At 38.9% G+C, this 26,363-nt stretch overlaps 1 protein-coding gene across 5 annotated transcripts in view; it reads right to left on the bottom strand.

Moving 5' to 3' along the window:
• TMEM108 (transmembrane protein 108) overlaps positions 1 to 26,363 on the bottom strand; it is a 166,970-nt gene that overhangs the window by 87,777 nt on the left and 52,830 nt on the right. For all 5 annotated transcript variants that reach the window (XM_071735823.1, XM_071735827.1, XM_071735825.1 and 2 more), the window contains one exon: positions 897 to 978. In XM_071735823.1, coding sequence (XP_071591924.1) covers positions 897 to 936 — 40 coding nt within the window. In that variant the 5' untranslated portion in view covers positions 937 to 978. The remainder of the gene's footprint in view (positions 1 to 896; positions 979 to 26,363) is intronic.

Genomic DNA, 26,363 nt, shown 5'->3' with positions numbered 1-26,363 from the left:
CCTTGCACTGCTCATTCCGCAAATACTTAGCATGATTTTCTGCAAGGTTTCTGTCTTGCTTGGACCAGAATAAGAAAAAAAACATACAAAAATGTTTACAAAAATATGTATCTTGAAGTCAGAAATTGAAGAGACAACATTAAAAAACCTTTTCTTAGATTCTTAACATAGTAATTTATTTTGTAGAGTATTTGACAGCAAGTGATTACACTTACATTGCTTATTCTTGTTTTACTTAATCTCCAAAATTTTGAAGAAACACTGTTGCTTCTGATGCTGACACAGAATTTTGTCAGTCTACAGAAAAGCTCAAACAGTGTCAACACTGTTGTACAACACCTTGACTTACTACTGTGAAGAGGGGAGGCAGCCCCCATCTACAAAGTCTAAATTCCACCCTAGTCTTTTTGCTGGGCTTTTATATTGGATGGACTTTTACAGAAGTCAAAACTTAAAGAATAAGAAATCAGTCATCTTGGGAAGTGACAACAAAATGAAGGTATGTGTGAGTCTGGAGCTCCCTTTCCTCACTCAGAGATCATTTATTGAGAGACCACTACCAGACATATCAAGTGGAATTGGATCCCTTTTGTCCACTGAGAGGCAAAAAGCATGATTACAAAAATGTTGCAGTATTTCTTCTAACCACCATCCCATTTTTCTGAGGGTGTTCATAGTTCCGAGGCACAGAAAATCACTCTTACTCCTGAACATTGTCTGCAGAGTCCATCTCCAAATAAGGAGATAATTTAACTTCATATGGTTGCTACAGATTCCTGAATCAAGGAACCTCCCAGAATTGTGCCCTGCACAAATGTTATTAACTTATGTAAGGATTTGAATAGTTCCTTTCTTCCAGATAAGAGAAAAAAAAAAAAAAAAGAGTATTTACTTACTCAACAGTTGGCAATAGAGGACCTGTAAGCTTCTCTTCATGGTATCATGTGGTCCTGCTGGTCTGCCAGTTTATTCATGGTTCTGTCAAAGAAATCAAGAGAAGAACATGTTCTATTACAAAATGTATGTTCTATTATTATACCTGTTTATTACAAAGCAAGATGAAGCTTCACAGGAAAACCATATTGACTAGCAACAGGAAACTGCCTTATTGCATTCTGCTTTGTGTTAGCCACACTCCCCAACAGCCTGACAGTGAAGTGTAGAGGTATGGCCAAAAAGGGGAAAAATACACATGCTGAAAATTTATTTCAAGTTGTGCCTGACTTGGTAAAATCCATCTCACAAATCTTTTTAGTTGGAGAAGGGGTCCTCACTGGAGGAGGAAATGCAACATGTGGGCACCACCAAACAGCTGTGATGGCAAACAGGGCTGGGGACTCCTCCTTGAGTCTCACTTTCTCACATCAAGAAATGCAATGAGGAGAATTTCCACTCTTTTATCCCATTAAAAACCTGAGTGGTGCTGAAGTGGGAAGATCCCAAACTGTGCTGAAATGGCATCACAGAGAGGCAGCTTTATAGTGCAAATTTTAACTTCATGTTAGCCAGCTGCCGTAGCTCATAACATCTTCTGACCAACCCCACCAACTACCTGAGCTGCAGCCAAAGCTGCAGCAATTGCATAACCTTCTCTGTGTCTTTGGAAAATTTCTACTTTTCCTAAATCGAACTATCTTGGTGTAGGAGGAAATCTCATAATCTTGGAAACAGCTGTCTGAAAATGGAATGTGGCAAAAATATCTGACCATCCCATCTCCCTGCCTTTTCCCAGTTGGAGATTGAACAATAATATCTTATGTGTACTCAGATGGTATTTTTAAACACATGTCACAGATATTTTTCACCTCAGTTTAAAAAATGTGGAAAAAAAATCCTAATCATGCTGACATTAATAATTCACATTGTGAGAAAAATAAATGCATAAAACAAAAGTGGAAAGCAAATGCAGTCCCAAAGCACTTCTGTGAGTAACGTCTCATCAAGTACACAAAGACAACACAGAATTTAAGCTCTTTATTTCATCAAAAGGCATTTGCTAAGGATTCATAGCCAACTCGGAAAGACATGGCACTGTGATCATCCTCCTAAAATGCCTCTTGTCAATATTAAATAGTATGTAGTTTCCTCTAATTTTTAGTTCAACATAATTTCATCTTCTGAACTTCTATGGACATTTCTGAGTAATTTTAACATGCCTCCCTACATATCTGTTAGAGCTTATTTAAAACGCAATCCCGAAAACACAAGATGAACAAGTCAAGCCAATGAATAACAGTTTTGAACTAAACAAAAGTTAAAGAGTTTGTGAAAACAGAACTATGCTTGACTTCTATGTGGAGGAAGCCTCAAAAGGATTGTGACTTCTCTTGCCTGTGTTCTAGAACAAAAGATGTCTAAGTATTGCTAAAATTTGTTAAAAACTTCTGGGTTTTTTGGAAGAGAAAGCAAAGGCTCATGTTCACACATTTCAAAACCTGCAGAGGGTATCTCCTTTCTAAGTATCAATCCATGTCCAGCCATCCCTGTACTACCTCCTGGTTATGAGTCAAAAGTTCATTTCCTGAAAGTACCTGACCTTTGCATTCTTTACCTTATGAAAATCTTTCACAAGCCTTCCTTGGTAAAGGTGTTTACTTATCACAAGCAAGCAAGTTTATGCATTGAGTGGCTGGTAGCAGAGAGAGCTCCAGTTCACCAGCCCATGTTTTCCTTAACTCTTTGAACATGCAGCTTAATGCACTAATAGTTTAAGAGAGTTGTGGACATGAAGATGGAAAATGCAAACACAGCCAGTTCCTGACCTTGGGCAGATTTAAACTAGAGTATCACCACCTGTTTTAAATACACCAACTGTCACAAGAAGAAAAAAACTGAAAGAGTAAACAAAACCAAAAATGGCCCTGGAAAAAAAAGATGGATTTGGAAAATGTGTGTTAAACTTTAATAATCCAAAATCTAACCTCAGTACCTGAGTTTTATGCCCAATTTATTCTCACTTAATTCTTTAGCACTTCCCTGCATTTTCTAGGGAGTATGCTTCTCTAAAATATTAATTTTAAATCACACCATGCTTTAATGTTTGATCAGCCATTCTGAGTATTTGTGGAAATTATCTGTCACAAATATATCAGATCTTTGATAAAGATTTTTTTTTTTTTAAGATTATTAACATTTATTTCTTAATATTCATTTCCATTTATTTGGGTCTCCAAGTAAATGGGCATATTACCAATTACTCTGAACACCCACTGTCTCTCCTCTGAAAACCAGGACATAAAGGTCTAATTATAATAGACTTGTGGGTTTTTTCTATATTGTAATTAATATTTATGTGCCTACTGATATATTTTGAATCAAAGTAATAAAACTAGCACAACTTTGTACTGAAGCCAATTTAGAGAGACCCATATTCAACAGTTTAATTGTAGAAATTTCTATCCAGAAAGTTTTCACCTGCCTAGCCCCAGAGATATGTGTTTGAAAGTATTGGCTAAGCATTTGGTGTCTGAAACGGACTTCCATATTTTGCGCTTTTTAGCATAAAATATTTCACATATAGTTTGTCTTCCACAGGATGATATCTAGGTGTGTGAAATCCCTATGGACAGTTAGCAATATTGTCTTTTACAGTAAGTGATCCCCTCAATGTTGCAGCTAAATTAGATAGGACAATGAAGACATAATGACGAATAGAAGACAAAAGAGTCCTAAAGAGCTGACAGCTCCCAGCCATTCATTATGTATGATGGGAAAAAAAATACCAGTGGGGCCTTAAATTAAAGAAGAAATGGGAGAATAGAAGATAAGCATTGAGACAAAGCTAACACTCAACAGAGAATCCTTTTTCTTTGTGAGTCTGTCAAAGAGAAACAGGAGAATGATATGAAGAAACTGAAAAAATGGTAGTGGAAAAAGGAGACAGGAAAAGACATGCCACTTCCATCCCATTATGTACTTGAACTTTATTATGTTATTTCTGCTTGCCTTCTCTCCTCTATGGAACATTCTGGAATGACAGTTTTCAGGTACATTATTCCTGGTTCTGCAGAAAATGAAAGAGGAAAGAAGTATTGGGAAGAAATTCTGTAGTGTAAGGATGGCGAGACAGTGGAACAGGATGCCCAAGGAAGTTGTGAATATCCCACCCCTGGAAGTGTTTAAGGCCAGGCTGGATGGAGCTTTGAGGTGTCCCTGCCCATGAAGGAGGATTGGAACTAGATGATCTTCAAGGTCCCTTCCAACACAAACTATTCTGTGATTCTAATCACAAAGCAGTGTCAATATTCAGGAAATACTGACAGTAATTGCTCCCTCTTCCCCAGTTTCCCTACTTCACCTTAAACTTTTGAAATCCCAATCCCAACCATCTCTGCTAAGATAATGCTTCAAATGATTGTCCCCCCAGGCCTCCTCCCATCTGTGACAGTGTCTCCATGAACATTCCTAGGCTAGATCATCACTTAAAGGCTGCTATCACTAGTGTGGTGACTGAAGGACATTGTCAGCTAACACATTTATCATCTTCCATTATTCACATGTCAGACCTGGGGCATGCTGATGAAAGGGAGAGGGAAGAAAGGCTTGGGGTTCACTGTCAGAAATAGATGGGTGTGAAGAATCTTGTGCCCAGGTGACCATGGCCAGGTGAACAACTTAGTCTGAAAAGGTTGGGTGATACTTCTGTTGCCTTTAGCTGTCAAATGCCTGGGTGTCTGTGGTAAGTGTATGAACAATCACTGAAACAGCCAAAGGCAAGCGTTGAAAGGGTAAGGAAAACTGAGAGGAAAAATACCAGTGTGTAAATGAAAGGTTGTTTAACCTGAGACTTCCCTGCTTTGATGTGTTCCTGCCCTCCAGTAAGCTTGATCCCCATGACCTTTCTGGAAAAGCCGTGACAGACAGGGTTATGCTTTTGGCTGATCATAACTGAGAAGTCCCAAAGATGGATACTGGAATAGCTATAAAGCACTAAGGCTACTGAATGCACTTCACTCTCCATTTACAGCACAAGGGACTATTTCTTGATTTTGTCACTAATTACCTACCATTAGCAAATACTTTTGAAGACAACTCCAGTGGGAGAGCAGTCTGAACATCAACTGTTCTTGTTGCTTCTTATTCTCACGGGTGTACGGAGACAACTCTCTGGGTGTTTCTGCCTGTCCACTTGCAGACTAAGAAGATAAGAAGAAGCTGCTCCTTTTCATCATTCATGTCTGTGGAGCTCTGAGAAGCTACCAGCTTCACAAGGATCAAACTGACTTGGCAGCTATAGGGATTATTAGAATTTGGTCATTAATAGACAGTACGAGTGGGAGGAAGATTCCTGTGTGCATTTTAAAACTTTTATACGGTTGAATTTGGATCCAGTAGCATTTATGTAACAGAAATTCCTTTGCTCTGTTTGTCTCCTGCACTATTCTTAAGATACACTGCTTATTAATAAGATTAGATATTATTTTGTTTCAGTTGTAACACACAAAAATACATTACCACTTTTGCCAATTAGCTCCAAAATAATTAACCATCTGGTTATTATTCAAGACATTATGCATCCAGGTTGAAAGACAGTCCCACAGGACAGTGTCTATTTTCTGCAATAAGCCAACACTGGATTGTGACAACAGCTGTTTTAAGACACTACAGAATGCCATTAAAATATATTAGAATGCTATTATTTTACACTAAGTCTATTGCAATAGAAGGTCTTAGGTGCCCATTTGTCTTATGTTTCTTGAATAGGAAATTTTTTTTCAGTCACAGTACCAAGGTGCCATTTCACCAGGCCGAGAAAGTGATTTTTGACACTTGGATAACACAAGAATCTCTACTGGTTGACAGTAATAAGAGACATACAATGAATACCTGAACCATTCAAAAATCTTTTAGAAAATCTCACAAATGCAAATATATGCTTTGTAAATTTGTATCAACTGGAAAACTGATATGTTAGGATATAGCTACATAAATATCACCAATATAGTTCTTTTCTGTTACTAACAGCCATCTGAAGCTTATCTTTGATGTTGAAATTTTATGTCACAGCTTGAAAAATGCTATTTTTGCTAACTGTTTGAAGAAAAAGAGTCCAACTTCTGTAAGTTTAGGGGCAGAACATCTCACATTGCAACTTAGAAAAATGTGAAACAATTGGGTCAAGAAAGTTGTACAAAATTTTACTCTAAAAGATTCTTCCACCGTCTTTTTGAAAATACTGTTTACAACAACAACAACGAAAAAAAAAAAAAGTAGAAATATGATAAAGTCTAAGTTTCTAAGTTGTGTAGTTTCTTGTATTCTGCTTTATGGCTCCAAACCAAAGGAAATCTTACCAACTTCAACAATATCATATCAACTTCATGATGAAAATTTTACATGCTGCACTATGCTGAGGAAGCATTCAGCAATGTAAACTGTCTGCTCTTTGATAGGAAATCTTCATAACCACTGCAAGCTTTCCTGCTAAAAGACTTCTTTGGCACACAAAACTAAGCCAGTTAAGATATCTTTATAGCTCCTAGGAAACTAAAGAAAACACAGCTTTTTCTCCACTGTTGATCACAGCAAGGAATGGATGTAGAAACAACTTCTGTTTCCTTATCACTCAGGTGATGGTGTTTTCTCTAGAGGATCTCTCGTGGCATCTTACTTGCCTGAGGGTGTCCATGAAGTGGATACTGACATTTGATTTACTCATCTAAACTCCCCCTGTAGATAGCAGGTAGATTGGCTCCTCGGAAGCCTGATGCCTTTTACCTGTTTAAAATGCCTCTGTTGAAAGGAGGAAACCTATGCCTTCAAACAGAACTGCTCCTCTTGAGTTTCAGGCAGCTGAATGTCCCCCATTGCTTTGAGCTCTATACACTGAACATGAGGATGCCAACATCTGTATGAAGGAATCCCACCTAGTTTTTCCAGCTACAGAGATCTCAAGGTTTATGGGGTTTATCTCTGCAGCTTCTATTGTGTAGGATACACAATCAAAAATACTCAGGGTAAGGAACAAGCAAGCAAATAGCTCTGTTTGCACTGTAGTAAACACTGGAGAGTCAGAAAAGGCTGTAGCATTTTGAAGCAGTTCAAATCATGCTTTTAAAATTCATCTTAACATTCATTTAAACATAAACATTTCAAGGAGAGAGAGAAAAAAAATGGTAAAATGGTGCAAAAGACCAAGGTAACTCTTTTCCATCTTATAATATGCTACTGTGTTCCTGATGTTGGTTGATGGGATCAAATTTTCAACAATGGAAAGCATCAGTTGTAAACAAAGAGGAGTATGCATGCTTAGCACATCTGAAATTGAGGCCAAAATGCCACTTTCATAAAGATGCTTGAGTTTCAGAAATGGAAAAAAATGCCTTTCTGTCAAACACATCTGCATTGTAGTACTGAAAACACTGTTACACTGGCTATGGATGACTTTAAAGAAAATCTGTAGCAGAGATTGAAACACCTCAATTTAACATTTTAACTGCAAGATCATCTTCCCTTTACTAAACACCACAATTACCCAGATAAACAAATAACCCTTAATAAAACACCCCAACTGAGACTCAATATTGTGCATTGCCACCATCTGATTTATGGTGAACTAAAGGTGCAAGCTAAGGAAGCAAAGTGTGTTTTGACAAAATTCTCACAAACTGGGTTTAGGCTTTGAAAACTAATTGTAAAGAGAATCCTTTTTACTAACTTTCCTCAAGAGAGACTGTAAAGATCAGGAAGGTTGAGGGAGACAGAGGAAGAAAAAGGTCAAGATATAGTAATTAAGTTCTGGCCCATCTCATGGGGAATTTCAACTGACCTGATGTAAGATAAGTCCAGATGAGTCCAACCCTTGACTCACACATGCAGCTTTGTCTCCCATCATCCTGGCCAGTCTACACCTACAAAGCACAGAGGACACAACTGCCAATGAAGCACACCAACACAGTGCTCAGCAGATGCTGAATCCAGTCAAAAAAAAAAAAAAAAAAAAAAAAAGCCTTTTTAAAAACTGAAAATGGGTAAGGAGCAAAAGTTTTGAATCAGGCCATAGAGCCCCAGCACTGCATTTTGGCTATGGCCCATTTTATTGTATCAGATCACAGAATTAAGAACCACCTATCCACCTCAACTGCCAAATAATTAAATAAAACCCAATGCATTCATTATTGCAATTGCAATTTTGAATTACACCATTTGTTTATGTATGTACATAGCAGATGATGGCTATGCTTTCTGCTTGTCTTTCCTTATTTCCCTATTTATATTAGCATGCCACTCAGGAACGAAAGGGGAAAAAAAGAATGAATGAAAATAATTAATTAACATACATGACACTTTTCTTTTTTTCTTCTCAGTGAAAAGAATATAATATTAAATTTTCCATCAAAATATATGTTTCAGAATATTTTCATATCAGTTTTGGATGGAATGTTTTGAACCAGCTGTAATCATAATGTCTAAGTATGGCATAAGGATCTAATTTTACAATGACAGGTTATAATAGACATATACAAGTGCCTAACACTGAAAGGAACATTTTATTAGAGTTGAAAAAATCATGGTAGGAAAGCATAACCACCCTCTGAATTCCTAACCATTCAGTCTCAACAGTGCATTAATATATTCAACAGTAACCTGTACTGTTGAGGGTTTTTTTTTAGACAGCATAAATTCCTAAAAAAACCAACACAGTCTGTAATGTTATTCTAGAAAAAGTATCAGTGCAATTAACAAACATGAAATGTTCGGTTTTTTTAAGCTCCCACCCTCACGCGTCTTGTCAGATCCTTCTGTCCCCTTACAGGCTGCCAGTTCTGGGGCAACTGAGCTGTTTGCTACTTTTCTTTTGCACAGCTATTTTAAAGCTCACATTCATCTTGGAATAGTGTCTATCACTTCAAAAACTAAGTCTGTCTGAAGAAGCTTCTTGTATGAAACCATAACTCACACTGCAAGAATAGAGACCACTTTGGCAGATTCAGATAGATGGATGCATAAATGCATGTACACAACCATAAGCCATGTAAAGTAAGATGATGTTTTGACCTATGTCTCCCTGGTTAAGCCTCCTTTTAACAAGAGCTATTTACTACCTCTCCTATAATCAGACATTCAATATGGTAAGAAGAGAAGGGAGGTAAAGTGAGCTCTGAAATATGACTGCTCAGCTTTGGAGAGCTGATGAACATAGAGCAGAAAGAAGAGTACACTTGCTCAGACCTGACATTTCATCTGAGAGTTTATTGTGACTGTGTTTAGTTCAAGGGACACCCATTCATTTATCCTCAACTTTCAGCCCCAGGGTTTGATGTCAAAGGAAGAATTTGCCTCAGAAAGAACAGAGGACAACCAACCAGTGACCCAGTCATAAATAGCAGTCCCTTTTGCTCACAATTTTGACACAGTATGTGGGAATAAAATGAAAGTTTTACATGGCATCAAACAGAAATATAGCCCCATAAAAATCTATGTTTGGAGGGAGAAAACAGGCTCTTGTTAATTTCCAAATTATTCATTCTTTTCCATGGGAGGTTACTGCAGTGCAAACACTGCATTTCATTTGAAAATGTGTGCTCCTGCCTGATTCAATAGGAGGAGTTTCCAAGAAAATTAAATGTCAGAGCAGTGAGGATTATTGGTTCTACTCAATATAAATTCACTTTTTATGCAATTCTGAATAATAATGCCCTGCTCAGTGTCAACGTGATGGCAACAACTTCAGTCCCTCCCCCTCCCTCACTTGAACTGATGGCAAGAGAAGGAGAGATAGGGCACATCCAGCATTAACCTGGCACTGCCTGAGATTTAGCTCCACATGACAGGTCTGTAGCTTTAGAGAGGATTTAGCACTCCGATCAGTGTGTGTCTTATTTTTTTACCTTTTGCTTTTGGCAGCCAATGAGAATGCTATTGGCTCAACACTTCCCTCCTCTGAAAGGTTCAGACACTGGCATATATATATATGTATATATATATATATATATATATACACACACATATAGATGTGCAGGTAAGCCAGAAGGAAATACATGTGAAAGAATATAGGAAATCTCAAACAGTAGCATCTGAAAACATGTCATACTGCCAAGAAAGATTATGCTCAGATGCACTTACTCAAATAGTTTAGGGAAATCTCTCATTTACTTCCCAGAAACATGAAGTTCTATCTCAGGTGAAACACACTGACCCCAACAAGAGCTTTGCTTCAGTAAAGACTTAGCAAATGGCTCAGCATTTGTAAAGTAGTGCAAATGAAGGTCACTGCTTTAAGAAGGTTGTTCTTTTTTTCTTTAACAGCAGTAAGAAGAAGCATAGGCAGGAAAAGATTAGGAATCCCTGGGACTGCAAATATGATAGATGGATTTAATAAATAAGTATCTGCCTGAATGATTCACCTCAGCCAGAATAACTTCAGGTGTGTCAGATACTCTTCCTACATTACAACTAAGATGAGCTAACCCATGTTTTGAGCTGCCAAATGCAACCCCAGACTGCTCCCCAGTGACTCTGTCAATGCAAGATAAGAGTAAAGTAAATGTTGAGTGTGAAAAAAAAAACGATGACAGAAAAAGGGGAAGTATGGCCTTGTGTAAAGTACTGAACTGTGCAGGAGTGGATCTGGGCATCACTGGATTTGTACAGCAGGACTTTTGAGGGTACAAGCTTCAGAGAGATTCCCCACTTGTACTGAAAGCTAACAGGGTCTGACTCTCACCACCTCTTTATGTCTCTCTGTTTTCCTAATAAAGGGAAGTTTGTCAGGGAAACAGAGACTGCCTTCTCCATACCATGCTTGATTGCACCACGGCTTTGCTTCTGTAGGCTGTAAAAGTTGGGGAAAATAGGTTGTCTTTTCTGGCTGCAATTTACTTCTGAGCCATGAGTTCAGCCCTGCAAGGATGCAAGACAGGATATGCCCAGCCACGGCTCTATTGTATGACATGGTTCCCCCCTCATCCCCATATCAGTTCTTGCAGCTGAGCAATTCGGTATCCCAGAGATGCAATGAAGGATCCTTTTCAAATAAAACTGCAGCTTCTCCCTTCCTTTGGGAGGCCCCACTCCTGTGAGCTAAGGCTGACATGGAAGAGCAATACAAGAAAGGAGCCAATGTGAAAGCAAAGCTCTGACAGCTCCTTTTGGTGCATTTATTCCTCCAGTGTGAAAGTCTGCATTGGCTGAAGTCTGTACACCTTATAGAATCATAGAATCATAGAATTGGCTGGGTTGGAAGGGAGCTCAGAGATCATCGAGTCCAACCCTTGATCCACTACCGCTGCAGTCACTAGACCATGGCACTGAGTGCCACATCCAGTCTCTTTTTAAATGTCTCCAGGGACGAAGAGTCCACTACCTCCCTGGGCAGCCCGTTCCAATGTCTGATCACCCTTTCCATGAAAAAATTCTTTCTAATATCCAATCTGAACTTCCCCCGGCACAATTTAAGACCATGCCCTCTTGTCTTACTGAGAGCTGCGATGACAGTGCTATGACAATGCAAATAATAAATTGTGTACTTTGTGTTTTTGTCTATTATTCAGCCTGACTCAGCTTGAGAGCAGGGACTGACCACACACATTCAGTAATCCAAGGTCACGTCAAGAAGGAACCTGCTGTTTCTCTCCTTCATCACTAAAGGCACCAGACAGTCCAAAGAGAATGAGGTAAGGGCTTGGAAAACCACCATGGTCATGCCTAGGGCAACTAAAAGCTGGCCTGGGGAATTGGATTGTCTCTCTGCCTCAGTGCCTAATGCCAGGGAAGTCACAAAAGCTGAACTCCGTGCAGGCAGTTATTAATTGCATCTTCCTTGGTCGCTTAGAGCAGAGCATGAAACACCTGTGCTCTGATCTGTGGAAGCATGGAGCAATTCCAACTGCGATGGACTCAGGAAAAGCTGACTCCAGAACAAAGAAAGGGCGATCATACGCTGTTTCTGGAAAACTCAGGGGACAAACACCTCATGTTAAATCTAAATTAAACATCCTTTCTTGACATTAGGCTTCTGTGCCTCATTTTCCCTGGTGTATAATGTCATCTCACCTTATCAGTACATTGTGAAGACAAATTCATTAATGTTTGTAAAGTACTCAGATGCCACAATAATGAGAGCTGCAAAACTGCTCTCCAGGAAATTAAGAACTCCAGCTTCAAAGCTGGATCAGAATGATGTACAGTAACAGGAAAATGGGGTGACATAACGAACTACTAAAATAAAATTTGAGTCATCTGAATAACGTTGACTGAAATCTCTCCTTATTTAAGAGAGCTCTGTTTTGCACCTTTAACGGGCTTTTAAGTGTACATAAGAGGTGAAATAAGCAAAGAGGAAAATGAGATAAAAAGACAATAACTCAAAAATTGTATCACATCGTCTTACTGACACCCACACAATCCTCTAGAGAGGTGGAGCCTTTGGGTCCTCAGCCTAGACTTGTGACACCTGATCTAATGCTTGACATTGCCCTATTACCACTCTGGTCTCTCTGCCAGAGTCCTGTCCACCTCTCTTTTCTCCTGTGCATCTTTTCCATCCCTTCTTTAACAGTCCCACCTGTTCCTCTTCAGTTCCCCTCTGCCCCTACTCTCTGTGTGTCTCACCACTTAATTTTCACATATCACCACTCTATGCCACCTCTGGTTTCCCTTATGCAGGCACCATATCACAGCTCTGTCCTTTCTTTCCTAATCATTTCAATACCTGAGTCAACCACCTGGACCATGCCCACAATCTTCATATCCAAGGTCTGCAACCAACTCCCTGCTGACTATATTCTAGGAGAGCTGATCTGCAAAACTTAAAGCAATATATGTAGACAAGGATTTTTCAGACTAGAGTGCAGTCTATTCTGGCAGATTTCCATAAAATGCAAAAAAATCTATAACCTTGACTGCCACTCAAGAAATCCCTTTTTTTTGTCCTGTGCCCATCTCTCTGATAAATTTCAATTTCCTGATCTGTCATATGAAAGTCCCACAAAAAAAATAGAAGGTAATGTAACTTCATGAACTGTGATTCCATCCTCCTGTCTTTTTTTCTCAGAGACTGAACTGTTTTTACTAAAATAAAATAAAATAAAATAACAACAAAAAATGGCCTGAAATTGGAACAGAAATTTTCTGGGTTGGAGAATTTGGCTTCAAATCGTACAGAAGGAATTTGCTGAGTGAGGCATCAGGCAGTCTTTACCAGACTCAAGGTCAGCAGTCCTTTAGCCTCTTCTGTTCTGCACTGAGGAAGACTCTGACCCAGCAAACCACATCAGGAATTTGATCCTTTTTTAAGGAAGCAATCAAACCACCAAGTCAGGGAAGTCCTGAAGATGAGTATGTCCAATTCCTCATACACTTCTCACCAAATTATACGAGCAAAATTATTTACAGAATTTAGCATTGCAGAGTTCTTCAGTTTCATTCATATTGAAAGATATGAATGCAAATCTTTAACTGAAAAATATTTAAGAAATTAACTAAAATGGACAATAACATACAGAACACTTTTGCAACAAATGCATTAATTGTATGCAAACTGAATTAAGTCTTTTATTAGCATGTAATTGGGGGAAATATTAATACATTATTTTAATTCGAAAAAATCATAAGTTAGAAGCTTTGATAAAGAAAGCTGCATTATCACAGCTTTAACATTAAGATGTCATTGTAAAAATGAATGTATATAATGAACGCAGAAAAATAGAAATATAAGTGTCTGATCCTTTCCTTGTTTCCTGCACATCTGCATTGGAGTTTGCCTATTGTTATTCAACTAGCTAATCATCATCTTTTGTGTAGTATGATTGTTTTTTTACTTAGAGAGGCTAATCTGTGAAGACATCTGTTATTTGCTAGATAATAGGCCATTTCAAGTCTCAAAGCCCTGCAAGGCGTTTCTGAAGAAGGAGAAGTAGATCCATCTGTTCCCACCAGGTAGGACTACAACTGAGCATGCTGGAACACAGCACAACAACATTCACTCACTTGCTTTTCACCATAATGCTAAATTATCATGAAATGATGCAAACAAAGACCAATTCTGGTGTAGTTTATTACAGCTGGGGAGGGAGACTGACTTGATTTAGAACATTTAAGTTTTCTGAAGAAAACACAACATCTCACACCAAAGAACAATAGGATTTGTCAGAGATCACAACCTGCTGGGCCTATAAGCCAGACACAGTTGAAAAAAAACAGTGGTCCATTGAATCTTATGTTCAGCTGCTGGTAAAGGTCAATACTAGACATTTTGAAAGAAATGCAAACGCTTAATTATTCACTCGGAAAGAAAATCTTGTGCTTCTGCTCCCTAATAACTTCTCCACATGAACCAGATCTCTCTGCATTCCGCTGCAAATACACTACCTCTGCATTACCTATGCATCAATTGCAGCTCTCAACAATCCTTCTGGACTAGAGGAAATGCTCTGAATTTGCACCAGAGGAGGTTTAGATTATGTATTAAGAAGAATATTTTTACAGAAAAGAAAGAGTAGTCAGGCACTGACACTGGCTTCTCAGAGACGTGGTAGATTCAGCATCCCTGGTAGTATTAAAAAAACATATAGACATGGCACTTCAGGACATGGTCTAGTGGGTATGGTGGGTTTTTTCTGAGTTGGCAGTGGACTCTGTGATCTTAGAGGTCTTTTCCAACTGTGACAATTCTGTGAGTCTCACCATGACTTTTTTTGGGCAGACACAGGATGTACCTTTTTCTTCAGGCTGCCTAAGTAACCCAGCACACAGAAGCTGCACACTCCAAGCTTCCATTCCTTACAACTTCACAACTCTGTCAATCCTTTCCATTGCGCTATGGATGCAGATGGGACTCATATATTCAGATGCACCTTACCTAGGATTTGTGACACTTTTGATAACAACTGACTGCCCCTAAAGCAGGCTGGCTAAATAGCATTAATATGTCAGTAGAAGAACAATGTGTATATGTGAACTGCCAACATGTTCAGGATCCTTGTATCTAAATTTGATACAAATACTTTGAAATGGCACTAGCCACAAACTGCAAATTCAGAATTCATGTAATTGAATTTTGGAGAATCATTGCCTAAAGAGGAGTTAAAATTTTTTGGCTTGTTTTTCTACTGCCTCAGCTCACAGGCCTAGAATACTGCAGAGATAGCGGAGTTGATGCAGTGCTGCCACGTTCTCTGATTAGTCATTTGTGGAAATGCAAAACTGAAGAGTACCATATGATGTTGACACTTTCTGCTGGTGCATGCAACAGAGTGTTGTTCAGCAAGACGAGTTAGACATGTCTCCTAATCAAATCTTTTCTCTTTTTGTTTTTGTGAGGTTTCAGATATTTTACCACTCTCTTTGGATGAAAAAATGGCCTTTACACTCTTTTCTCAGAAAAATAAAGCTCCACCCCCTCATTTGGTGGTTAATTTAGTTATCCACCACCTAGCTAAGTACTCTAGCCATTACTTGCTGAGTGCTCAAACTGCCCTCATTGCCTTGATATTTTTCCATTTTGTATAAATAATTAAGACATAAAAACAGCAAAGGCTTGAACCTGATTCTGCTGTGTGTAATGTGAGTGCTCTGTCCACTAAGAGACAGGGTCAGTTTCTCTGGCTCTCCCTAGCTATGAACACTGAATTCTCCACTTGAGGCAGAAAAGCCATAGCAGCACAAAGAGATTGATTCTGTAGCTTGCTGGCTTACAATTTAGATGAAAAGAACAAACCAACACACATAGCTTTAAAACTCAGTTATTTCTTCACTCTATTTCCTGACTGAGAGACTTACGTATAACTGTCAGTGGTCTGAGATCTCTGGACAATATTAAACCAAGTGGTTCCCTGTTAAAAAATTATGTTTTTTCAGATATATTAAGCACAGCCCCACTAATGCAAAGTAGCTGAGCTAACCAGACATCTTTTGTGTTGACAATAGTTTGGCTACAGCAAGAGTCAAGAAAGAACACAGCTGCTGCAGATGACTGGCAGGTGTTTCCAAAGCCTCCACATGAGATGAGATGATTCCAGTCAATGCCACAGTATGTTCTCACCTGGCCTATATGCCATAAAAGCACCCTGAATGCATATGGAGCCCCAGTTTCACTATATAAAGGGCGGGGTTTCAAACTGCTTGAATGTTTGGAAAGGAGAGAAACTGTTGCTCCTAGATACCTCTATGTGTAAAGAAGTGCCTCCCCAAGGAGCCAAGAGTTTGCAATCCCAGCAAGATAGATACACTCTAAACATCTGTGTTACATCTACCCAGTCTTTTGCAGATAAGGACAAACATATTTTGCTAAAGATGTGAGCTGACTGAAGGCGAGAGCCACACAGTGTGGTGCTAAGCTCCAGGAAACAAATCCAACCTCTTGACAGAGCTTATTGGACCAAGCATGGCTAAGACAGCTAAAGGGTTTCTCATTCAAGGTTGTGTTTTGGGGGAAGACAGAAGTAAAATGAATTCAGACTGGTGTGCAAAACACCATCAAAGGAAAATTAATAGGCAGGAAACAGTCCTCCTGGCAAGAGATCCTCTGTAAAATACGAATAGCTCTGTGTAGCAGACAGATCCTGGAAGAAATGCACTATGCAAGGAGGGCATAAAATGCTCTACAGAGGAAGAAGGAAACATTGGAAATTAACTTATAAAACAAAAAAAGATCAACAGTAACAGTACACAATACAGCACATCACACGCAAGCTTTCAAGCAATGCTGCAAATACAGAGTTCTGACCTCATCAGTGGTTATTACTCCCTACCAATGCAAGAGCCATGCACATTAATTCTTCCTTCGCAACATTTCATGGCGTCTGGAAGAATTGTTATGCATCTTAACAGCAGACTTGAGTAAGGCTTGTCCCCCCTTGTTTAGCCATATAAAGATTAGGAATCTCATGTAAGCCATTTGCATAAGCTGCTTTTTAATTAGTGCAAAAAAGACAGGGCATCCTGGGTGACAACTGATCTTGCCTTAACAAAACCTTAAAATAGCATGGCTCACCACCTGCAGGTGCTCATCTCCCCTTAATGATTACATGGAAAACCCAGGCATCTTGCTCCAAGGGAACAGGCCTGTTTTAGAGAGCAAAGATTAATGAAACACGTTTCAGCCCAATTAGTCAAAAATCAGAGCTGGGGACTTCAGCAGGTTCAGAAATCAAAGCAAGGTTTCCAGAGTCTCTTCTCTTTTCCAAGTGTATGCTAGAGTGGAACATATAGATGAGATTTTTCTCCACAATGTTTCTAGCACAACTTCACGTAAAACCCACTACTCAGTCCGTGACACAATCACTTTAACAAATGCTAGTACTAAAGTTCAGAGATAAAGATGATCAAAGAGCTGGTAAAATTACCTACAAGGAACCATTTTAATAGACAGTGGATAAATACCGGGTAGTCACATGAAGTATAGAGATGGTAGAAGTGGGAAAAATGAAGACAAACTAAGAAAGACAAAAGACAGGGAAAATATAAAGTATTTCACAGTGCCTAGACACATTCTGTGATAGAACAGTCTTCCAAGACAATTTGGGTCAGTAGAACTGTCATGTTATAAAATAGATAGGCAAAACACTTGCAAGCATATTTCCAGACAGAATAATCTCCCCAGAATTTTGTGCTTGAATAGCCCATGTTTCTCTCTAGCTTGCATGCTTTTATTTTATCACAACCAGCTCTGTTCTGCACCTGCTTTTCAGTGAACAAGAACACTACAATGAAACCTGAGCACACTGCTTGTAATTGCAAGCAATGATCAATTAGCATTTCTCACCACACAGTTTGTTGCCTTTCTTTTTCATGGTCTTCGTCATGCCCTGAAGAGCCACACTGATTTACTACACTCTTCTACTTAATTATCTCTAGTGTTTTACTTCATAAGTGGTACTATTCTTTCTTAGCTGTTTCCTTTTTTTTTTGGTATTGCATTCATGGAAAGCATCTAACATTCGTTTCAAAACTATAGCAGCAAGTACGTATCTGTAGTTTAAAAACAAGGGATATATTTCAAGAATTTGGTGAAGAAGCTGCTTTAAAATACACAAAGCAAAGTACAAGATTAGTTTATATCAACAGGTCTGAGAAAAACAAAACCAAAAAACAGCAGCAAGAAGCCAGCTTCTCTTTGGAAAGCACTAAGATTAATCTGTGAATGAGACAACATTGGGATACTGAGAAATTAATTTTATTCTGTCTTCAAATGAACTCTTAACACCCTGCAAGGAGGCTTTGCCCTATCTCACCTGGGAGCACAGGGACATGCTGGTTGGCACAGGTGAGGACAAGATGTGAGCCAGCTGTGAATGCATTCAGACTGGAAATAGTCACCAAGCAACAGACCTTGGACTGAAGTAGTGGAATAAAAAAATCCTTAATTTTTAAAATGGAGCTCAGTGGGTCTGTCAAAGAGTGATTGATACAGCATTTGAGACAGAAGGGAACTAAATTCCAAGTCTGTATTTCTATTCATGGCCAGGCTGGTTTTTTTAAGGCCTAGCTGAATAACAATGGCCTGTGATTTTGCTACTTGTTCTCCTACATAATAGTATTTTACAGTTCATATGAAATATAGGTAGAAAACTACATGGATTAAAAGTGGAAGAGAAAGATATCTGGAATCTAAAGAGTAGATTCAAGCACTTCTGTTAATAAAATCAATTTGTACATTCAATGAGAAAGAGATTGCTGCAATCAAAACCCACCATTGATAACAGAAAGTACACTCCTGAGATGTTTACTCTATAAATCCTACCCATAACTGAACTAAAAATCTCATCTGAATAGCCTGTCCAGAACATATATTGTTCATGCTTAAAATGGCAAAAGATAATAAAACATTTCTGCAAGACATAATGAGAAAGATCTGCTGGAACTTGGTTGCAGGGTACGTGCTGACTACTGAACAAAAGTTGCTTGTTTACCACCAGATATTGCATAAGGGATGGTAACCAAGGTAATGGGGTATGTGTTTATGCAGGAGAGAAAAAATATTAGGTAGGTAACAAAAAACCCATCTTCAAACAAAAATGTGGGGGTTTTTCTCCTCTTAGAATTTGTGGCAAATACAGTGCTACTCCTTAAATTATTTCTCATTTCCACATTCTTTATTTTTTGTGCCAATTCCTGCTCCTATCTCTAACAGGAAAACGTCAGTGTCAAAAATGAGAGACATAGTATAACTGCAAATAAAAGTTAATTACTGTGGAAATTCAACTCCAGCACTTTAATTAAAGCCTGACAAATGTATCATGGACCCCAGGCACCAGTGTGGAGTAGACCCATTAGAGAGATTACTCTTCTTTCTATGGCCTCCCATGCTAACACAAAGGAAATATCAATCATGCCAGAAAATGGCTTTTCCAAATCAAAGATGCTGGAAATTATTCTATTACCTTTCTCACAGAGAATTTTCAGAGTTGCTGAAGAGATTGTTATGCAAGAAAGCAGCATGGTAGAGTAAATTTTTGCTTAATTGCTGGGTTAATGTTAAATTGCAGCTTCCCTTTTAGGAAAAATGGCAGCTGGCAAGCTCTTGCTACAAACCTACATTTCCTCCACAACTTTCTGATATGTAAATAGGCATGCAGGAGACAAACAGCTTCAAAATGACATGTGATAAAAAGAAGCAGAGGACACGGTGATGCTTGAAGCAATCTTCTCATGGGGAAAATTCTGTTGAACTCCATCTAGAATTCTTCAGCATGCCCTTATTTGTTTTTGCTGGCCTCCAAAACCAGCCTGTTCACAAGAAATATTTCCACTAGAGCCTTCATTTAGAGCAGCCTGGGGTGAGTGCACTCGCTCTGTCAAGGTGAGCAGCACTGGTGAGCAGTGAGAACTCTTTTGGGTTCTAACTCTCCAGCCAGCTGATGCCAAGGCACTGCTAAGAGACAGAGGGCTTTTCTTTTAGATGTACCTTACTGCTCTAAACACACTTATTTCATCATGTGCTGAGCACTCAGAAGTAGTGAACCATGCTGACAAGCTAATACAGTAAGAGAGCTGGGTATTCTTGCATTTACTTAATATTTAAGGCTTGGTTTTGCCAAGTAGTAAAGTATTTCTTCTGATCAAGAAGTAAAAGGAAAAAAAATGCTCAGATCTCAGGAGTGGTTTCGTTACTCTTTTTGCTGCTAAGATATTTAAATGAAGAACTTTCTCTTTCACAGCCCAGGCTCTCCCCCTCTTTGATCCTGCAGCAATAATCCCATATTTATGAGATTATGTCAGTTGCCATGGAAATTAACAATGTAAAAAATTCAGCATTATCATTTCCATATAAGCAGGCAAGATACAGTCCTCTTGAAAGACAAACATTGTCATGACACCTCTCCCTACCCCTACCATCCTACACACAGGACTGGTCAAAGCACACAAATCAAAAGACACACAGGCTGTGTATAGCACACCACAGCCTTGAACATGACAAGATTGCCCATACAGGTCAGAGACATACTTCTGTTTCAAAGTTATGGGACTATTTTCAGGATTGTGAGGAAAGATCCATCCAATCCCAATGCCCCAGTAGACTTTGCTTGTGACACCATCAACTCTGACAGAAGCTAAATAAGACATGGTAGTTTGGAATTACAGGGCTCTAACCTATAAGGAAGTACTACTTCTACAAGGAAGTAGTCTAAAATCACCAGAAATCCAACTTGAGATCACCAAAAGCACTTTGAAATACAATCTCTTTTTATTTTGCATCAGCATTGACCAGCACCATAATCCATGAAGTGGGACTTCAGTGCTTCAGCAAAGCAATCTCCATGCTCATCCCACAGTGAGACACTTCTTACCAATGCTGACTGGGACTGGCACATGTCCCCATCTTTAGTAAATCTGCAACGTGTTCAGGAACAAAAATGCTTCAAAAGCACCCTGCTCTTCTGTCTTACAATTTACCAGCCACCAGCATATGCATCTCCCACATGAAATTTTAAGTTGTTCCTCAATGAAGTATTGGTCTAAACACCATATTTTATCTGTCAGTTTACTTCCGGCTTTTAGAGTCATTATCCAAAGAAAGGATGGAAAGCCAGGATTCAGAAATTGCACTTTCATGCAATCTTTTAATCTTAAAAATTTACAGCTAGGTCCCAGGCATATCCAACAAGTCTGACTTCCACACTTACAGGAGTCAGTGAAAGAATCTGTACAGAGCTCCCAAAAGTGCCAAAGCAAACCACAAAACCACCCAGATCAATCCCCTGTTCTGATACCTTCACTCCTTCACAGTGATCCAGTGCTCATGCCAAGCCTGGGGACAAAACTGAATTCCTTCTCTTGTAGTGAAATGAGGCAACCAGGTGCCACTAATTGCCAGGTAGTGGACATGACCTTGTGTTAAGCCCACCTGTGCCTGATTAGGGCAGGCCCCTACTGTGCATGAGCAGGATTAGGGGGTCAATAAAGCTCACACCTGAGGAAGCCAGGGGGAGGCCTCTGGTAGTAGCACCGGTTCAGGCTGGTCAGCCCTGAGAGCATCAGACTCAGAGCACTATTCTTGAGTTTCTCCTGGAACACCTGGTTGGACCTTGGAGCACCGTGCCCTAAGAGAGGTTCGTCTTGCTACATTCTCTCACTCTCTTTGCACTAAATCCTTAATACACAGCCCTCCCAGGCTGAGCATGGCTAGAGTAAAGTAACCACCACACACTGTCCTACATCTTTTTGTTTGTATGTCTGGTTTAATAATGTGATGTACCTAAAGGACATACACAGAAAACATAAAATTTCAAAGCCCACACAACATAATGTGCAAGTAACAAGGCAAGTCTTTTCACTCTCTCTTGAAGATCTGACCTAGAGAGACCAAGAGGGGTAAAACTTCAGTCCTCAGATAGATTTACAAGACAGGCAATTTTTCAAAGCAACTGTGAGGTTGATTATTATGATGTGGACATCTGTGCTGAGACTGTCACATTTGTTTCCTTACAAAATGAAAGGACTGAGAGAAGCAGCCAGTTTTTAAATCATATTATGATTTATTCTGACAGTATTATGATTTAATACTCAAGAAAAATAAAAAAGACAGTCTATATTCTGGTATATTTTATAATTTTAGATGGTAAAAAAAAAAAATGTTCTTTTAGCTACAGGAAATTCATCACTTGAGGTAGGATACAGTTTCTTGACCAAAATTTCTATGACCTCATTCCTTACTGAAAGCAGATTAATTTTGTAGCACATCTCTGAAGGCAAAATGAGGAGCTAATGTTAAGTAATAATTCATATTAGTTTCTCTAGGTACTATTATCACAGTTATCCAGCTTTCTGACCATTCCCCATGAGCACACACAGAAAAGGATACTGACCATTGCAGTTCACAGTACCTGTCAGTCTTCTATTGTGGGCATAAGTTTTACCCAGCTCCTGGACATCCTTTAAGCCAATTACTGGTTTAGAGATAAGGTTTGTAGCTGTCTGGATACACACAAATTTACTTTCCTCCCTCCCTATTTTCTTTTTAACAAGTTCATGTAGAATGGCCATCACATCTACAGGCACCAAAGCCTGTCTGTTTCTGCAACTAAGGGGATACTGAAATTCACTAGCAACAAGAGTAAACTCAAGTTCTCCCTATACAACCACCACTGAAATTATTTCTGCTGTGTCTTAGAGGGATGCTGAAGATCTCTCTGCTCATATAGTTGGATGCAGATGTTGTGAAAAACCTCACACGTTTCTGCTGTATTACCTAAGTTCCCCTGTTTGTTGACCAGGTGCTGATCTGCTCACTAGACAACAGAAAATACTCTCCCCCTTTCCTAAGTTCTTTGGCAAAACAGAAACTCCAAGCCACAGCCATTCCTGAGTGCTGAATTTACAAAATTTAAAGGATTATTTTAAGTGGTCAGATTGCTTTCCTGAAATGGAAAGACCCCTAATGCTCAGAGAAGATACATTTGTCTGTATTTACTAATGTTCCCCCACCCAAGCTATGATACTTGAACATGAATAGACTGCAATTCTGATAAGAGATGGGAAGATTAATGTACTGTATGTCAAGAGGGAAATCCCTCCAGACATTGTTTTTTAAAAGCTTAGAAATCAGCTTTTTTTTTTTTTTGGTTGCCACTCTTCCTTAGCAACAAAGCTAGTCTGCTGAACATGGCTCTGCTGTATTACATTCCAGAAATAACTAGCAGGGCTGGCATTGTCTGAACAAATGGGAAAAATAATCGGGTCATTTGTTATGTGCAAGTGCTCTCCACCTGCTGACCACCTGCCCATCCCTGGGACAATCCAAAAAATACCAACATATCTTAACATATGTGAATATGTGTGTGGGGGGCCTAAATATACATACGTATATTTAAAGAGTATTACAAGGGGTGATTTTTAATAACTGTGGGAGATGGATAGAAGGATGGAGGAGAAAACAAAGATTATCTTCTGTTTCTAAAAGTAGTTTCAGACAGAAGGAGCAAAGCACCCTACTAGCAAAGCATCTACTGAAGCCCAAAGCACCCTTCTCCCCTAAGCAAGTGCTCCACAGTGGGAAGAACCCATGTCCTCCTTCAGACAACATGAGAATCATCCTCTTTCACACACTGAAAACTCCATACCCTATGAATGGAGACATTGAAGAGAGGAGCTTACATCATGTTCCCACATTTCACCATCCTTACAACAGCTTGGACATAGCAGCTCTGAGAACTGATACACCAATGTAGAAGCCCCCTCACTGCAGCAGGTAGCATTTGGAGACTTTCCTCCTTGCTTTTCAGAACTTGCCAGAGAGATGGTGTTCCAGACCAGGACATATTACAAATCATGTTTTCCTGACATCATATGCATCAGTTTAACAAAGAAATAACTCATCACAATGTAGTTCTGAGGACATTATTTTTTTCTGTTAAGCAAATGTTGAATATTTTTCTGTTCTACACTGGGCTAAGGAATTTACACTTAATATTTTCTAAAAAAAACCCAACAACCTCAATCCCCTAAACAAAACCTCATCTAGGATCTATCAAAACCCAAAACGTCATCTCAGATCTATCAAAAAACAAAACCAAACCTCGATGTGTTGCTTGGTTTAATTCAATCAGGGACTTGAATCTATAGCTCCAGCTTCTCATGTGAGTATCTGAGCCAAGAGGGCCTTACATATCATGGAGAGGGACATTCCTCCTTTCATAACCACAAACCAGCTTGGACTTGAGAAAGAGATTAGATGAAATGGCTACATTTCAGTAGAATGATGCTTTCCTTTCAGTGCAAAAGTATTTTTCTGACAAAGCTTACTGCATTTTGAGTATGCATGTTGCTCCAATTTGTATCTAAGAGGTCAAATCCCAAGGCTTCATGATAGCAGTACTGACTACACAAAACTTCAAATGAAGAGACCAAGTGACAACATCAGTGGCAACTGCTTTGCTCTCAGCTAAATGGATGCAAACTCTATATTCTATACACTATCCTAAAAAGGAAGCATGTACAAGAACTGAGCAAACATATCTAAAATACAAAAGAACCTGTCCTGGGCACCACTGACTACCACTTCATCATTTCTTCTTCATTTTACCTCATTCATTGCCAACCATCTGAGGTTTTACTCTCAATGCTTTTAATGTGCCTGTAGTTATATCAACATGATACTGTTACACTGAATGATACCATAGTACATTGAATTGAAAGTCAAAACACAGCAGAAAAATTAGCAGATTTAGATCTCTTTCTACCTGATTTTTAAAGGTACATGGAAAATTGTTCCCTATCACCTTCAGCCCAAGAGAAGTGAGCAGAAAGGAGAGCAGATCACACCTGTGAAAAGTTCATTACACCTACAACTGCTGGCCAGCAGGCTGGCTTGCTGCTCTGACACACACTGTGCCTCAAGGTGCAATCTAGCCTACCAAGTATAATCCACTTCATTTTTAATTTTTCGCACTCACCTCTTCATGAGAGAGTTCTGTACTTCAGAACCAATGAATGAACTGATGCAGGGCACAGATTAATGCACCGCTGGTGCACGTTTTAGGTTGGTAAAAATCATTCAGCCTTCCCTGAGGTGCTTCACAACGTGCCCCAGGCACATTCAGTGGGGCTGTGATGCACGTCAAGTGCCCAGAGTGCTATATGCTCTCATATATTCTGCATACCTCGTAGCACTTCACTGCCAAGGAAACAGCCTGCAGCATGACAGTGCCTCCAGGGGAGAAGGATGGAGCTAAAACACGTGGCCACAGGCTCAGGTACACCCTAAGTTGTGGCAGCCAAGAACCAGCTAAGCAATGACTCACCTTATAAATGAAAAGCTAGATGTCAAAAACCTCCTCTTTAGACAACCTTCAATTACAAAGACTTGCTCTGTTCACACTCAAATTAAATGCAAAAATCTGACTTTCAACTGCTAATTAGACACAGAAGACAGAGTTACATTTCTGTCATGGCATATTATACTTTGTTAATTGTTGTTTACCTCCACTGTTTCAAAACTGCCATCTGATATCCAGCAATGTTAAATGTATTTTTGTTAAGATTCGAAATAAAATAAGTCAATGTTCAGATATCTCTTTGGAAGAAAAGACACAGTAAAAATAAAATACCAGGTCTTTCTTTGGTCAAAATCAATGTATGTCTACTGAAGTCAATGGAGCCACATTGATTTTTTGCATGCTGGAAATCTGCTCCAATATTGCTTATATGCATTCAGGAAAAATCAAGCAGATCCAAACCTGTTTTAAGAGGTACTAGCAATGTGATGAAAAAGATGGGAGGGAGAAGAAGCTAAAAACCTTAAAAATAAAAAAAAAAAAGTAAGTAAAACACACCAGGAATTTAACTTTGTGGTGACCTTTTCCTTAATTGAAGCTTTGCCAGTTAGTACCAAAAGGCAAAAATAGCAATGGTAAAATAACCATTTTTATATTTTGTTGTATCATATGGAGTATTGTTAATGTAAGTAGCATTAACATCTCCTAAAGCCTACTTTTCTGTTCTGACAATTTGATCCTTGACTTGTGTATTTAACTAAGCCAGTGCTCAGCAGTGAGTCAGTCAAAGCCCAGTAAACAGGACTGTCTTAATCTGTGCTATTTTTTACACTTGCTCTAACTATAGAAATATAATCACACATGATAAATCAAGAAAATACAAAGAACGTATTGGATTAGCTTCTGTTCTCACTAACATAGGATTTGTAGGGACTTCAATTTGCTTCAACTGAGTTACAGCTTCATGAGATGAAATTCAGGCTCTTCAATAACTAATAATTTACACAAAAAAGAATGCTTTTAATTCTAATGAAATCTGATGGAATTGCAATGAAAGAATCAGTATTTTGCTTAAATGGTTCTTTTCAATAACACCAAATTGTAATACACACTAGCACATCATCTCAGAAGATTTGATACTATCAAACTGCTGAATACATTAAATGCTAAAAAGCCACTGAGAGAGGAAAATGACCCTTAATGTTTTGT

Source organism: Heliangelus exortis, chromosome 2 (genome assembly GCF_036169615.1).
Source record: "Heliangelus exortis chromosome 2, bHelExo1.hap1, whole genome shotgun sequence".
NCBI classification, from domain to species: Eukaryota; Metazoa; Chordata; class Aves; order Apodiformes; family Trochilidae; genus Heliangelus; species Heliangelus exortis.
This window is presented reverse-complemented; position numbering and strand designations above follow the sequence as displayed.